General features: G+C 34.8%; 1 protein-coding gene across 1 annotated transcript; it reads left to right on the top strand.

The window, feature by feature from the left end:
* The first annotated feature begins 222 nt into the window (after positions 1–222).
* LOC109035027 (histone H2A deubiquitinase MYSM1) lies at positions 223–13,029 on the top strand. Its single transcript, XM_019048488.2, has 13 exons — positions 223–437; positions 1,502–1,739; positions 3,221–3,430; positions 4,393–4,529; positions 5,046–5,274; positions 6,654–7,010; positions 7,735–7,885; positions 8,420–8,586; positions 9,534–9,710; positions 10,548–10,740; positions 11,423–11,642; positions 12,148–12,319; positions 12,786–13,029. Exons 1-13 carry the CDS (start codon positions 367–369, stop codon positions 12,900–12,902), a joined length of 2,439 nt encoding a protein of 812 aa, XP_018904033.2. The 5' UTR covers positions 223–366; the 3' UTR covers positions 12,903–13,029.
* The last annotated feature ends 1,674 nt before the right edge of the window (positions 13,030–14,703 follow it).

Raw genomic sequence — 14,703 nt, 5'->3', positions numbered from 1 at the left:
TTTGGCAAATGAAGGCGTTTCTGGAGCATTTCATCTGATGCCTACACAGATTCCAGTATTTCCAGTTTACAAAAGAATGTTGCTACAGCTGTGCATACAGCGTTTTTTTATTCGCCTTCAATTCGCTAAGCAACAATTTATAATACAAAAATGTTATGCGTGTTACTTTACATATTCACTTTTTTGAAGGCGTTTCACATGCTGATTTGGCACTTACGCACGCAAACATAGTGGCAAGTGTCATTTTTGAGGTTAATCGGTAAACTACAACTCAAGTTTGGAAACGATATTCGTGCTGACTTGGCTTCTACAGCAAAAGTTAGTTTTAGTGGCATGTGCGTGTATCATGTATTTCTTAACTGAAAAATGGATGATTATGACGAAGTTTTAAGTGATTTCAACTTTGAGAACCTGTTCCTGAAAGCTGACAGTTCTTTGTGAGTGTTTATTATGAGCTTTTCTCTCCAGACATCACACCTTTCTTTCACATTCATTACATCATAATGAAGCCTTTTTTCTGATATTATCCTTCCCTCTCTTATTTTAGGAGAATCAGTGCTTTTGTCGCACAAAAAATCACAAAATTAAATCCACATTCACAATTAACCGGTGCAAACTGGGAGTGAAAAATTAATTGGGAATATCAGCAGTCGAGTGCCTGAACTAGCCCATATTAGTTAATTTTTTGTCAAATAAAAAAGGAAAACCGCCCCAAATTACCCTGAATACTGATCAACCAACCAGTATTTGTCCTGTTGCTCCCCCCTGCCTATCTGTCTCAGATAACTAAGTTGATCATCAACGACAGTCACTCTGCGAAAAAGTGCCTTTTTATATTCTCATTTTTTATTTAAATTGCCTCGGATTATTTACCAGTATTTCAAACTCTTGGGAATCAAATATCTCTGTTTGCTACAGTTGAAACTTGACATTATGGAATAATTGAGATATTTTCTGCAGAGAGGGTGCATAGCAGCTTACGCCCTTTCTTGCGGAAATGTTTACTCTGAAGCCTTACTTAGGATGTTACTGATCCTATAATATAACATTTGTTCTTTGAGGTTTTCTCGGACATTAAGGTACAGTAGTTTACACTATTTCATAACGATGAATACATATCGATGGTGAAACTACCAAACCACGTATCTCGGTTTGCGACGTCGCAGACTTGCTGTCATACTTTATTTTTTAAATAGAAAACTACTCAACGTCAATTCGTGAAAACTTGCGTGATTTTTCCTCTTTGTGCGGAGAAAAATCTGTGAAAATTGTAAGGAATGATATTGATTTGATCTCCTTCAAAAAAATAAAACGTGAGTGGAGATTTTTAAACACCGCAAACGAGATACGTGGTCTGGTAGTTTCGCCGTCGATATTTTAAATCCTTAAAGTGCTATCTATCCAAAAATATGTATTACTCACTGCCACTTCTTTTTTTGTCTGTATTTCATGATGCCTAAGTTTTAATATATAATTTTTCTTTCTCTTTTTTCATTTTCAGACATGCAAATTATGATTCAGTAGAGTTACTCCACAACAACTCACCGCCTGGTGGCCACTGGTTTCTAGAGTCAAATTTAAATGCATTTTGGTCCAAAACTTTGGGTTCTGACCCGGAGGATAAAGGTTCCTTCTCATGTTTCTCAACCAGTCCGCAGAGTAAATTTTTGGACTCCCTAAGCATAGCTAACAACAATGCCTGGTCAAGCAAGGAGAAATACCTCCTAGAGAAAGGATTGGTAAGATACATGATTTTTACTTGTGATCTGAATTCTGAGTAGTTTTACATTTTGCAGCCAATAGAAACTCAGTCCGAATGGATTATTGACTCCGTAACTCTTTATTTTCCGTCTAAGATATTTTTGTGTGATCATACTTGGATTACATTTTGCAATAAGGAGCCACTATTTCTGGCCCATTTTAGAAACAACATACATGCCATGGGTTTCCCCAGGCAGATATGTGGTTTTATGGGAGAGCCAGAGATAGTGGTTCCTTATTGCAAAATGTAATCCACTTATTGTCTGACCTATCCATTTCTCTTCTAATATCTGCCATACTGATATATGTTCAAGCATATACTTTTGAAAAAACTACTATTTTAAAAACTTCACTCATGTGGAAGTAAGTGAAGTTTTAACATTTTAATTTTAACTAACAATCAGTTTGTCTGGGGGTTCTTGTTGTTTTATTTTGTGTACATATTTTTAAAACAGGAAAATTGCAGAGATGAAGGTAATAAGCAGGATCATTATTGCAATTTTACTGCCTTAAGGTTTTTTTTAATTTTGTGCATTTATTTGTTAAAATAATCATTGAAGGTAGTCTCCCTTAATTTATGTCGCATAGCATGATGGGAGGGGGGGGGGATGCGAGTGGACTTTCTCACTCTGGAGAGCTGCCCTGTGGAAGTGGACACCGCTGCGCCAGCTTTGAAAAATCATAACTCCGAGACAAATCGTTTCCCCAAGATGATCTTGGCCTCATCTTAACTGTCTGAGAGAGGACTTTAAGTTGGACAGTTTTTTGTTCATGTGCGTACGATCCGGGCTGCTGTAAACCACAAAAATCTGATTTTTGGACTCCTGGAAAATTTTTGACAGGCCACAAATTGGTCAAAAATTGACTAAACTGTACGACATTTTATACCGAAAAAGTAGCTCTTCCACAACTTTTCATGTTAAAAATTCAAATTGATATCTTAAACTGTTCAAAAGGTATAAGCAAAAGCAGTGTTTTGTATGAACCCCCCTTCCCCTTCAGGAGGAAATTTGAAAAAAATTCAACCATTTTTGGGTGTCTCTTTCAGTACCTGAATAGATGAGGAGGTTTCATTCCGGGTCCAGTTGCAATGGCAGATGGAACAATCTCTTTGTCCTTAACATTGAGTCTCATGGATGATTAAAATTCCAAACCTTTTTTTCTCAGCTCAAACGCACTTTTTTGAGGTCTGATCCTTTGTTCAACAATAGATCGGACCTAAAAAAAGTGAGAACAAAACCAAATTAGGGCAGCCGACAAAGTGAACCTCCCTCCCCCTTCCCCATTTTTATTCTGGTTCTTTATGTATTTTATCTCTCTTTGGGTGATTCATTCAGGTAAAAGGTTGAATTTGCCCTCCTAGGCTCCTTCATATCATCCATGTTCATGTAGTAATTAATTATCTATTCAATAGTCCCTTCTTACTCTTAACGCTCATTGCCAATGACACTTTGTCTAGGAATTATTTGGCCGTAGTTGGATACGTCTTTCTCAATACATTGGATCAAAAACATCGAGTCAGATAAAAGCTTACGTCTTGAGCATGGAGCAAAACACCGGTCATAACACAGCGGCAGTGATGAATCCCACCTCAAGTTACATCGACTTTACAGAGCTCGGTGAAACTGAGATTATAAATGAAATGCAGATTCCAGCATCCATGGAAGAGGTATTATTCTCTCTTAATTTATTCATATCTTGTATTTCTCCGTTGGTCAGCAACTAATCTTCTTATGTACAAGAGTTACTAAAATCAGTCAAATGTGGCAGATCTTATTTAAATGCTTGTTAGACAACACAGTACGTTCTTACTGACTACAGTGCCGATGATGTCAAAATTGAGGTATTGAAACAACTGCCTAGAAGAAAGTTTTGAAAACTATCAAGTGCATAAAATATGCTGAAATGTCAGATGAAATCAAAGCCATGATGGTTTGTTTAGCATAGGAAAAATTGTTAGAGGGTTTTGAGGAAGAGCAATTTACAGTTTTTGTCGGCCCTGTGCTAGCTTTGTAAAATTTTCAGATTAAAATTCAACTTTATACAGTTGATTGGATTAAGAATTATTTAAAAAAACCTCCAACCTAATTCTCTGTTATAGGAAAAGCGTTCTTTGTTGAAAATCCAGATTTTAATTTATTGACTAAGATGATAAAAATTACACTCTAAAAAGTATACCGCCGTTCACCAAGGTCCCTTTTCTTACATACCGTAAAAAATCATCGTTTCTTAGGCAAAGGAATGTAACCTCATTCAAAGGTTTCAATATTGACCAAGTAAAAACATTCTATTTTTACGAGAATATAATGCAATTTCTGCATGAAACTTTCTCGATTGGTGGAATCGGTGAAATTTTCAGTCAATTCCTTATTGCAAAATGTAATCCAATTATCTCTCTATTTTTATTTTTTCTACCAAATAACTTTTTGAAATTTTTTGTACATTTCCCCTGGCCCAGAATACACTTACAAAATTTTTAGTCAGAATACTGATCACTTCTCCATCGAAAAAATAAAACTTGAAAGAAAATTAGGCAACATCTGATGTAGTTAGGCTGTTGCTGTTTCAATTCGTCCTACATATTAGTAGCTCAATTTTCCTCGCAAATTATCTTATTGCATTTGCTTACAGGTCATTACTGCCGTTAGCACAGGACAACCAACAATTCCATCCGTCTCCAATCGCTGTGGACAGCGCCAAAGATTTAACTCAACATCTTCAAGTGATTCTGAAAGCAGAAATGGTTCACCGAATTTAAGGATTGATTTGTAAGCATTTTCGATCTTATATTCTGCGAAAAAATTGTGTTGCATCATCCCTACATGAAGACCATTTTTAAGTTTTCAACACATATTTTTGCAAAACTTCTTGAACTGAAAGCCTCACACAGGGTGTGCAAAAGTTATGGATACTTTTTAATATCAGGATGGTAGAATAGTGCAAGGTACACACTAATTTGTAAGGAAATCAAGGCCAAACATTTTTAATTAGGGTCCAAAATGTGAATTCTAATGAATCAATGCAAGACAAAAGGGGAGAATGTACAGCTCGAGCAGATTCACTGGAATTGGTACTAGCTGGGGCACACCGAGAGATTTATATCTCTGAACTCAAAACATTATGGCATGTAATGTGTTCAACTAAAATATTGAGTCCTCACCCTTGAAGAGTTTTGCTCAAAATCACTTAGGTCTCTATTTTTAAAGAAAATTCGCATAACTATTTAATCTGAGACACTTCTCAATTATTTTTTTACAGAGTATGTTAATTTTTTTAAATTACAGGGAATTTGGTTCCAGTGTCAAAAACAAACCTCAAAGAAAGCGTTGTCGGACAACACTAAAGAGGAATAAATCGATTCCTGTTCGTAAACATCAGCGGCGGAAAACTCGTCAGAAATCACCAAACATAATTTTTATCAAGCCCAAAGAAGAAGTTTCTCAGTTTCATATCAAAATAGCTGAATCAGGCCACAATAAAAATAAAGTCATCTTACCCAGTGGAGAGGAAGTGGTAAGTTATCCTCTTACCTGTGTACATGAATCCGTCCAATTGTTTCTAGATAAAATCGATGACTAAATTTGAAAAATATGTATTTCAATTGCAACGTTTCAAAATCACTGCTTGTGTTTTAATGTTAAAACGTAAAACCAACCAAAATATCTCCTTGAATTTTTTGTGAATAAGTTTTCACAAGTGAAGAAAATCCGCCGAAAATTTTAAGAAATACCACCAGTTCGTTTGCCTTAAGAAAATGAAACATGATCAGAGATTTGCAACATTAAATTGGAGCTACACATTCTTCAATTTTTCGTCAACGTTTTTGGAGACCAGACATCCATCAGGGTATCATCTTTTTACAAAGTGGAGGATATGTTAAGTTGTTGTAATACAGGTGTGCGTAATATATTTTTATGCAGGAAAGAATTCTGAGCAATTGAGAAATTATTTTATTTACACCAAGATTTTTAGCATTTAACATAAAAATCTGCGAATAATTTTGAAAAGAGGCGGCCATGTATCTCCATTCTAATATCTACCCTCTCTTCAGCATCAGTATTCATTAAGATATCTAGTTTTGCTCTGACTTTACTCATTACAATCACATACAACATGCATAAAACATTCAGTCTCACATTAAAAAATTGGACATGGCCCCTTTTCGAGATAATAGATTTAAATGTTTAATGGCTCTTCGCCAATTAATAATCGTAATTTAAAATCTTATCTTATTTTTTTATTTTGCTAAAGTAAGTGATCACTATTAGTCTGTGTGATATAATTAAATCTGAAAAATAGATAGGACTCCACGTTTGCTGTAATTTTTCTATCCCTTAAAAGTCAGAAAAAGTATTTCAAATTTTTCCTATCTCTCCAGAGCCTTTCGTGCAAGGAAGCACTAATTAGCAAGAACCTTTAGTGGTTCGTTGTGTAGGTAGCCATACAGGAATTGCCCATAAAGCATTTGCCATCAAGTTCCAGGTTATCAAAAAACAGCAGAATGTAAGGGATAATAGCTTCTAGGATCACCTTAACATGCTCTTTGTCAATATACTTCCATGTTATTGTTCCTGTTGGGCCAGAAAAACGCCCCAAAAAACAGCAAAATGTGAATGCTTTAAACCACACTTATCTCTAATTGCCGTGACACCAGCAATTCCTCTTGATAACTCATGCAATTAGTCAGTAGAGAACCTGCAGAAAGCACAGCAGGGTAATGCACCAATCGCTGATGATTTGACCGTTTTAGCCTGATGTGATTAATAAAAAAGTGGTCATTATGACTGGCCAAGCAGTAAATATTTTAATTAAAATACTTTGTTTTAGAAGTGCAAAAGTAGGTATTAAGTATTTTAAAACACCAACTGAATTTTCGAAATTTATGTTGACAGGTAAAGATTAAAAATGAATCGCCCTCAGATAACAGTGATGTCGATATAGATATTGAGGATACTTCAGATTCCGAGGTAAAGCCTATCGTGAAAGTGGAATTTGAAGAAAATGATAGTATAACCAATGCAAGCAATGCTCCGGACATTAAAAAAACTTCTATCGACTCGAAACTATCGTCACCAATCCAGGTCAGGATGAACAACCTTCGAGAGAAAATTTGCGCCATTCATGAATTGCCTCCGCCAAGCTGTGAAAGGAAACTAAGCGAAGAGGGACATGTAACGGAAGATGAGAAGAAGTTCCATCCAGAGTTTTTTGAGAAAAATGACCCGATTCTAATGAGCAGATATTTGAAGGTAATCCTTTCATCGATAGAAATGGTGTATTCGATGTGACTATGAACATTTTTGCAAATGAATGATCTTTTTTTGTCATTGGATCAAGGTACTTTGACAGTGAAACAACAAGATCATGTATCTCAGTTTGTAACATTGCAGACTACCTGTCGTACTTTATTTTTAAATGGGAAACTGATCAATATCAATTTGTGAAAACCTTAGTGATTTTTCCTCTCTGTGCTGAAAAAAAATAATTAAAAATTGAAGGAATGACATAGATTTGTTCTCCTTCAAAAAAATAAAATGGGACTGGAGATTTTCAAACAGCACAAACTAGATACGTTGTCTTGTAGTTCACAGTTTAAATGAATCATGATTAAATGAATGTCTCAATTTCAGCCTCAATTCTAATACTTTTTTGAGCATCAGAGTTGATTATTGAAAAAATTTTCAGCACGATCAAGTTGCTTGTGAAATAAGATCGAAAATTACTGATTACATTGAAACTTTCTTACATGCAATAACTTCACTGTTTTAACATTCTACGCTGGCGATTGCTTTAAGCAGTATTGCTGTGATTAATCCTGAACTAAACTTCTTACAAATGCCTTCTGCTTTTAGAAGGTAAGGAATAAAAGTACAAAACACTGAAATTGCTCTCCCTTCTAAAATAACTTTTTTGTTTTTAGTAGACGAAAATATTGTCTCTTTCTATTCTTTCTTCCTCTCTCTCTTTTTTCAGATCCGAAACCACATATACAAGGCGTGGTTGGCAAATAAACCAAATTACGTGTACAAATCGGCAATTCGAGCTGGACTGAAAGGCGATGTAAATTTAATCAGCCGTGTTCACACTTATTTGGAGCAGTGTGGATACATCAACTTTGGATGTGGTAAGATGTCAAAGGTTTCAAATAATCATGAATGTTACTGTCTATTGTATGAGAGATCTCATTACTAAAAATCTAAAAATTGAGATTTTTGACTACCACCTTGAGGAGCGGTTTTTCTAAAATGTATGCTGTTAAAAGCTGCTTAATGAAACTATAGTTGTGAGAATTTTAAGTTTTCTGTTCAAGCGCTCAAGAAAAAGCTCTTTATAATCAAAGGATTATTCAGAAAAAGTCAGTCAGTAGCCAGTCTCACTAAAACAATGCAGTAAGAACAAATTTTTTGTATTTTTTCACTTCTTTAGATTTGAGTCTAATTCAGCTAAGAAAAGTGACTTTTTTTCTGATAGAAGATAAAGTAATGTGCCACACCACACCTACAACTGAAAGATGCAACATGTCTCTGTCATAATGGTAAAATTGAGAGGTCTATTATATAAGTGTTAATCTCACTAACTTCATGAATTCATAACTATTTCCCCTGCATTAGGGTGTCCAAAAATGTTATTTCATGTAGAAATACTTTCCATTTTTCAGGGCAATGTCACTACAACCAACGGAGAGATTTGATTAATGTTAAAATAGAGCCAGACGAGTCAGATGACCCACTTTCATCACCCAGGGGTAAATCAGACAGTGCACTCTCACCTATCCGAAGGAAAACATCAAGAAATTGCAGTAGAATATCTTCTTACTCCACTATGGTAATCATTCATGTTTTTCCTTTTTTTTTCGAAATTTTAAAGGGTGGAGGCGTTAAGCAAAATCCAAAGATGGAAAAACAAAATTTTGGAATCAATTATCAGCCCGCTGTCATTTTTGAGGTTTTGAATGCCTTAATACCTAGAGGAGAGATAAGTAATTATTCAAGTGGGAGAGCAAGGGACGAAAAGAAAATACTGAAGCAAGGAACCAAGATACCAGAAGGACGAGAATTGCATATGTGCCAGACATAGGTCTTGATTGAAAAAGACCAAGAGAGTTGGGAAGCCCATGCTTATATGGACTAAATTTTGCATTTAGAAACTACAATTTCTGACTCACCGATAAAAACACCTATGCATCCAGGAAATTTAATGGTACATACGTTGTTTCTAAACTGAGCCAGAAATTTTAGTTCCAAATCGCAAAATTTAGTCCATATAGGCTACAAATTATGAGATAGAAACAACAAGTGTACGCGTGATTGACCGGCTACAATCGATGGAGCCATCAGCTACAAGTCTAGTCCTTAAACAAATTGACTGTGAAAGTACCAGACCTCATATCTTGTTTGCGGTTTTTAAAAATTTCTTCTTTCATTTTATTTTATTTTTTGAAGGAGAATAACATCAATATCATTCCTTGAAGTTTTCACAGAGTTTTTTTTTGCCGAGAGAAGAAAAATCATGGAAGTTTCTGAGAACTGACGTTGAGTAGTTTTCCATTTTAAAAATGGACAAAGATAGAAAGTCTGAGTCAGTTTACGTTGCAAACTGAGGTATTTGGTGTGGTAGTTTCACCATCGAAATATGATACGCTGGAAGATATGAGAAAAACTGTCCGGATCCAGTCACATCCAGCTCCAGCACATCAATGGACCGTCGACTCTCCCATGCAGTTTAGCCTTTGAAAAATACTTAAACTTGTTTTGTATATTTCCATAATACAGCTGGAGCCACTACCAAAATTTGAGGTTATCGATGAAGGTGGATGCACAATACAGCACATGAACTCCAACGAAACTGTCATTTCCTGTTTTGGAAGTGGAAATCTGCCGGAAGTGGAAAGTACCGACAAATCGATCGTCGAACTTATCTCCTGCAAACAATATGCAGAAACTCATGCTGTAAGTTTCCTCAGGTTTTATTCAGGTGGTTGAAGTGCAAAACTACACAGAGAGGGAGAATTTTAATTCACTGCTAGGGTTAAGCAGTTTCTCTTTCAAAATTATGTTGATCCAACCCACCCAAAATAATTCCCTTTATTTTAAAAAAATTCCATCTCCCGCGTAAAGCACCAAAGAACATTCACCAGCAGCAAGTTATCTTGGAAACACGAGGATAAGTTTCTGAAGAAAGGACAAGTTTCTATCCATACCGAATAACTGATTTTCAGAATTAAGAGAAATTTCTTAAAATGCCCTACTACATGCCAACTGTTCATTGAAAAAAAAAATCCAATCAAAAGGGAAGGAATTTAAAAATGTATAATTCTGATCAGTATGTTTATTTATTCATTTGAACAAAGTATCTCTTTTTTCAAGAGAATTAACCATTATTACCATGGGACCATTAGACAGGATAAGAAATCCGTTAAAATCCGGGCAAATAGAAATTGGCTCAACCGAATAGGTGGATTTTTTCACTTATAGACAAACATTGAAAAATTTTACTATGTTATAGGTGCAATTTTGATGAGAAAACTTGTATTACAAGGCTTGATTCAGTCCATGCTTTTCTAACACAGTGGTCCATTAAACTATACTGGATTGATTGCAAAAATTCACACCAAATAAGTTTTCACACTTTCCAACTGCAACAGAAGATCTTCCATCTTGATTCATGCATTTACTTTCAATGCAAAACTGATGGCATACAATTTTCTGTCGCAGTCTGAAAGTGCAAAAAACTTTTTTAGCAAGGATTCGATTTTTTTACATAATTTTTATTTTTCTTTACTGTAGGTGCCGATCAATGTCAAAATGAGTCTTGAGTCATTGCTTCTGATTGATATTCACTCACACTCAAGTAAAGAGAGAGAGGTCATTGGTCTGCTTGGAGGGCGCTATGATGCAAACTCATCAACACTATTTATCGTCAGTGCTTCAGCCTGCAAGACCGACAGTAGCTCCAATGTCCACTGTGACATGTGTCCTGGTGAATAAATGTTTTTGAACCTTACCTTCACTTTCAAATGTTTAGCCTTTCATAACCCAGTCATTCAATTTACTACTGTGCAGAAGTTTTGCCTTCTTTTTATTTGAAAAAAGGAGATTTCTTAAGCGTACAGGAACTTGGTCCATCCATCATGCAATTGCTTTTTCATTTTTCTTCGTCACCCACTTGAAGGAATGTATCTTCTCTGCACTGTTTTAATTTTTCAATGAACATTTATTTCTTCATGAGAAAATTGTCTCATGAATTAGTCTGAAAATTTTTGAGTCCATTCTCTTGCGGGTAAAAAAAAATCACTAGATATTTCTTGAAGATTCATGGAACAGCTTTCCCATGAACAGATAAAATGTAAGTAAGAAATACCAAAACAGTGCAATTGAGTCAGAGACAGCAATTTATGCAGTTGAGGTGTGAAGTGTAGTAACAGGGAACTTTCAATTTTCAAGACTTTTTTAAGGCCATTCAAACTGTTTACTTTTTCTTGAAAGTATACCTTCTTGAAAAATTTTCTTGAAGCCCTACAGAGATCTTTGATTATAATAAATACAACTGCATTAAAAGTCTTTGATACGTTCTCTGTCATTATCCCAGAAATATATACTGTAAGGGGAGAAACAAATACTTTTTGTACTCTTTTATAATGTTAGATTCTTGGATTTTTCAGTATCTCAATCGGATTGTAGTGAGAGAATCTATGCAATGGGGCAAGAGATCGTTGGTTGGTATCATTCTCATCCAACGTTTTTGCCTGACCCATCACATCAGGATATTGAGACACAACAAGGGCTCCAGTCATGGTTCTGGGGTTCAGCTGGTCTTCCATTTGTCGGTTTCATTTTATCACCCTTTTTGAAGGAATCGCAGCATCAGGCCTCCATGCTAAGGTTTGTACTTAGGATTTTGGATTGAATATGTGTCTCATACTTCAAAATTGCTCCCATCTTCTTACTTTTAAGAGTATATTACTCAATTTTCAGACAATATTCTCAATAAGGTCAAAATCATCCCGAAAAATTGGGACATGAAATATGCCATGCCAATGCGATAAACCAAGATATATTGTAATCCCACCATCAATAATGATGGCTTAGGTCTGAAAATGTGTATTCTCAATTGCAATCTTGCAATTTTTGCTCATATTCTATGTTTTTTGAAGGAGAACTAAGCGATAGTTCATCTTCGAAATTTCGGTTAAATTTTTTTCACATTAAAAAATATTCATGGAACATTTCAAAGACGTTCTTACTCTCAAAAATAAAGATAACAAATTAGAAAATTTTAAATGCTGCAATGGAGGTATGCATTTTTTGACTTAAGCCATCAATATGTTAATTTTATACCGATGCTATTTCCAAATGTGTAAGCAACTGCTTTGATGAATAATTTCAGGTGTTTGACGGTGGAGAAAAGTGAAGACGGTGAAATCACCCCTTTTGAACTGAATGTAGAGCTCTATTGTGACTTGACCGTTGATATATGCTTTGCGCTATCGGAGCAACTCAAATTCATGCTGCTTAACATGCAAAACAACGCATCTTTCTCCAACCCTCTAAACCATCAGGTACATTTACTGCAATTTAATCGAAATAGTAATTTTTTATTCTTATACAAATGCACAGTTAGCTTTTTTTTCACGCCTGTATGTGTATGTCTGTATAGGGTATTCAAGTTTTAAATAGCCTTAGGGGGCACAATCTGTGAATCCAAAGAAGATATTTTTCTAGTTCCATATGTTTCCAAAAAACTCTTTTGAGTGGAGTAACAGTCCTGTTCCTAGTTGCTCAGGAAAAAAAAAAAAAAATTGTTTTTCTTTCGAGGTAATGGTGAAAGTTTTGGACCAAGTCTCATGAAAAGTTTTAGCCCCGAGCATCTCTTCACCTTAATTCTTTGCACCTAGAGTCCATAGTTCATCTCAAAAAATGAATAAATATTACTAGTGAGAGATTACAGCCTCCATTATTAAGAAGAACAAAGAAGAAATCTGTAAAGATGAGATTTAATATTTCTCAATTACATTTTTGTTTCAGTGCATGGAAAGTGTTCTTCACCACATAAAAAGTATCGAGCCAGCTGTGCCGGAAGAATTTGTTGAACAGATATCGAAGAGTATACTTCAAACATTATGTACTTTAGACCAAAAATAAAATTTAGATAATTCAGTTTTGATATTTTTTTAAGTGTTTCGCTGGTTTCGATTAACCACTAATGATGCCTATTTTCAAGAATTTATATTTTAGACTTAAAATAAAATCTAGATAATTCAGTAAGCAATATTACATACGTTTTTCAATTACTCTCTGAAGTAGCTATCTCCCTGGCTTCAATACTTTTAACTCAAAAGTTCACGCTAAGAAGAAAATTGAAGTTACTAAAGTACTAAAACACTTTTGCCGGTCAATTTTTCTCTCTGCTGAGGAAAATGACTCTTGGGGTCAAGGAAATGACTTAAATTAGAAATTGACTTGAATTAAAATTTTAGCTGTTAAAGCAAAAGTTCCCTTCAATAATCAAAGTAATCCAGAATATTCGAATGATACAAACATCTATGCTAATGAGCTCATTTCGTTACTCTTTCGAGTAAAGGGCGTATCTTCATTTCCACATGAAATGTAATTGCGCACTTACATCAGAGGAGCAATGATTTTGAGCTCATCATTCATGGAACATTATTAAATAAATGAAAATTATGCTATAAAGAGCTCTTCAATCCATCTTTGATAATTACTTGCATAACACATAATTACTATGTATAAATTAAGAATAAGAAAGGGTCATGATTTTACCATATCTGCCAAAAGAAAACTAATAGAGTAGTGGTAAAAAAAATAAAAAACAGCTAGGTATTCCGCTAGTTGATCCAAAAAAAAGTATTCAGCTAAACTTCTGCCGGTCAGGGAAACTTGAAGAGAGTGAGTGATGTAATTTCAATAATGTAGATAGTTGGAATCAATTTGAAACTACACCTATTTTCATTGAAAGAAATATGTAATTAAAAAAGTTTTCTGTATCCAAGTCCAGGTGTCAGCTTATTTTGTATAAGAGCGTCTTTCATAATCATCACTTAAATTCTTGGAGTAGATATGCAATAAAAAACACTTCAATAAAAAACACATTCAGCACATAATGCCATTCTGTAACTTCTTAAGCTTGGGAGTGAAGTTTTGATCAAAGCTAGTGGTATAAAAAGTTTTCTCCTAACTTTTCTAGAGGAAAATTTGCTCCAGTTGTAGTGATACGATTTTGAAGCTTCATTCAAGCAAACAAGCTCATAAAAATACATCTTTTTTCATGTTGTTAAGGAGCACAATCTACCCAGTTCAATTTCAATGTCTGTTTGAAAGTTTCCCTCCCTTTTTTAGGTTGTAGGGATATCAAAAAAACCGGAAGGTTGGATGACGAATGCAGAAATAATTCTGGACAGGATAATTTTGAAAATGTTCAATTACAGAACACATCAAAATTGTTTACAGCCTTATGATTGAGAATTTGATTACCTACTCACTCAGAAGCGAAAAATCTCTAGAGGCAGTCTTGAAAAAACGCCTCATTGAAACACAAGATAATATAATTATAATCCATGGTGACAAAAGGGTTTTTTCTTTACTTTCTGCTCAATTCCTGTACCCATTGAACATCATCATGAAAGAGACTCTTTCATGATATCACTCAGACACACAAGCTTTGTTTTTATATTTTGCAATACATCAGGTGTATGTATTGCCACTTATGAATACGTACAATTGCAATGTGAAGGTAAATGTCCCCACTCCAGACGTGAAATGAAATAACAAATATTTCTTCGAATAAATCAGAAATTTTGACAGAATACAGGAAAAAAAGTACGTATTTCAAAAAATAATGAAAAGGTCACATCTGATTGGCTGAAACGCGCGGCGGGAAATCTGCGAAGGCAGTGAAAATTCATGAGGCATTTTCCTGTAGAAT

This window comes from Bemisia tabaci, chromosome 4 (assembly GCF_918797505.1).
Source record: "Bemisia tabaci chromosome 4, PGI_BMITA_v3".
Lineage (NCBI taxonomy): Eukaryota > Metazoa > Arthropoda > Insecta > Hemiptera > Aleyrodidae > Bemisia > Bemisia tabaci.
Note: the sequence above shows the minus strand (reverse complement) of the source record. Positions and strands in the feature narration are given on the sequence as shown.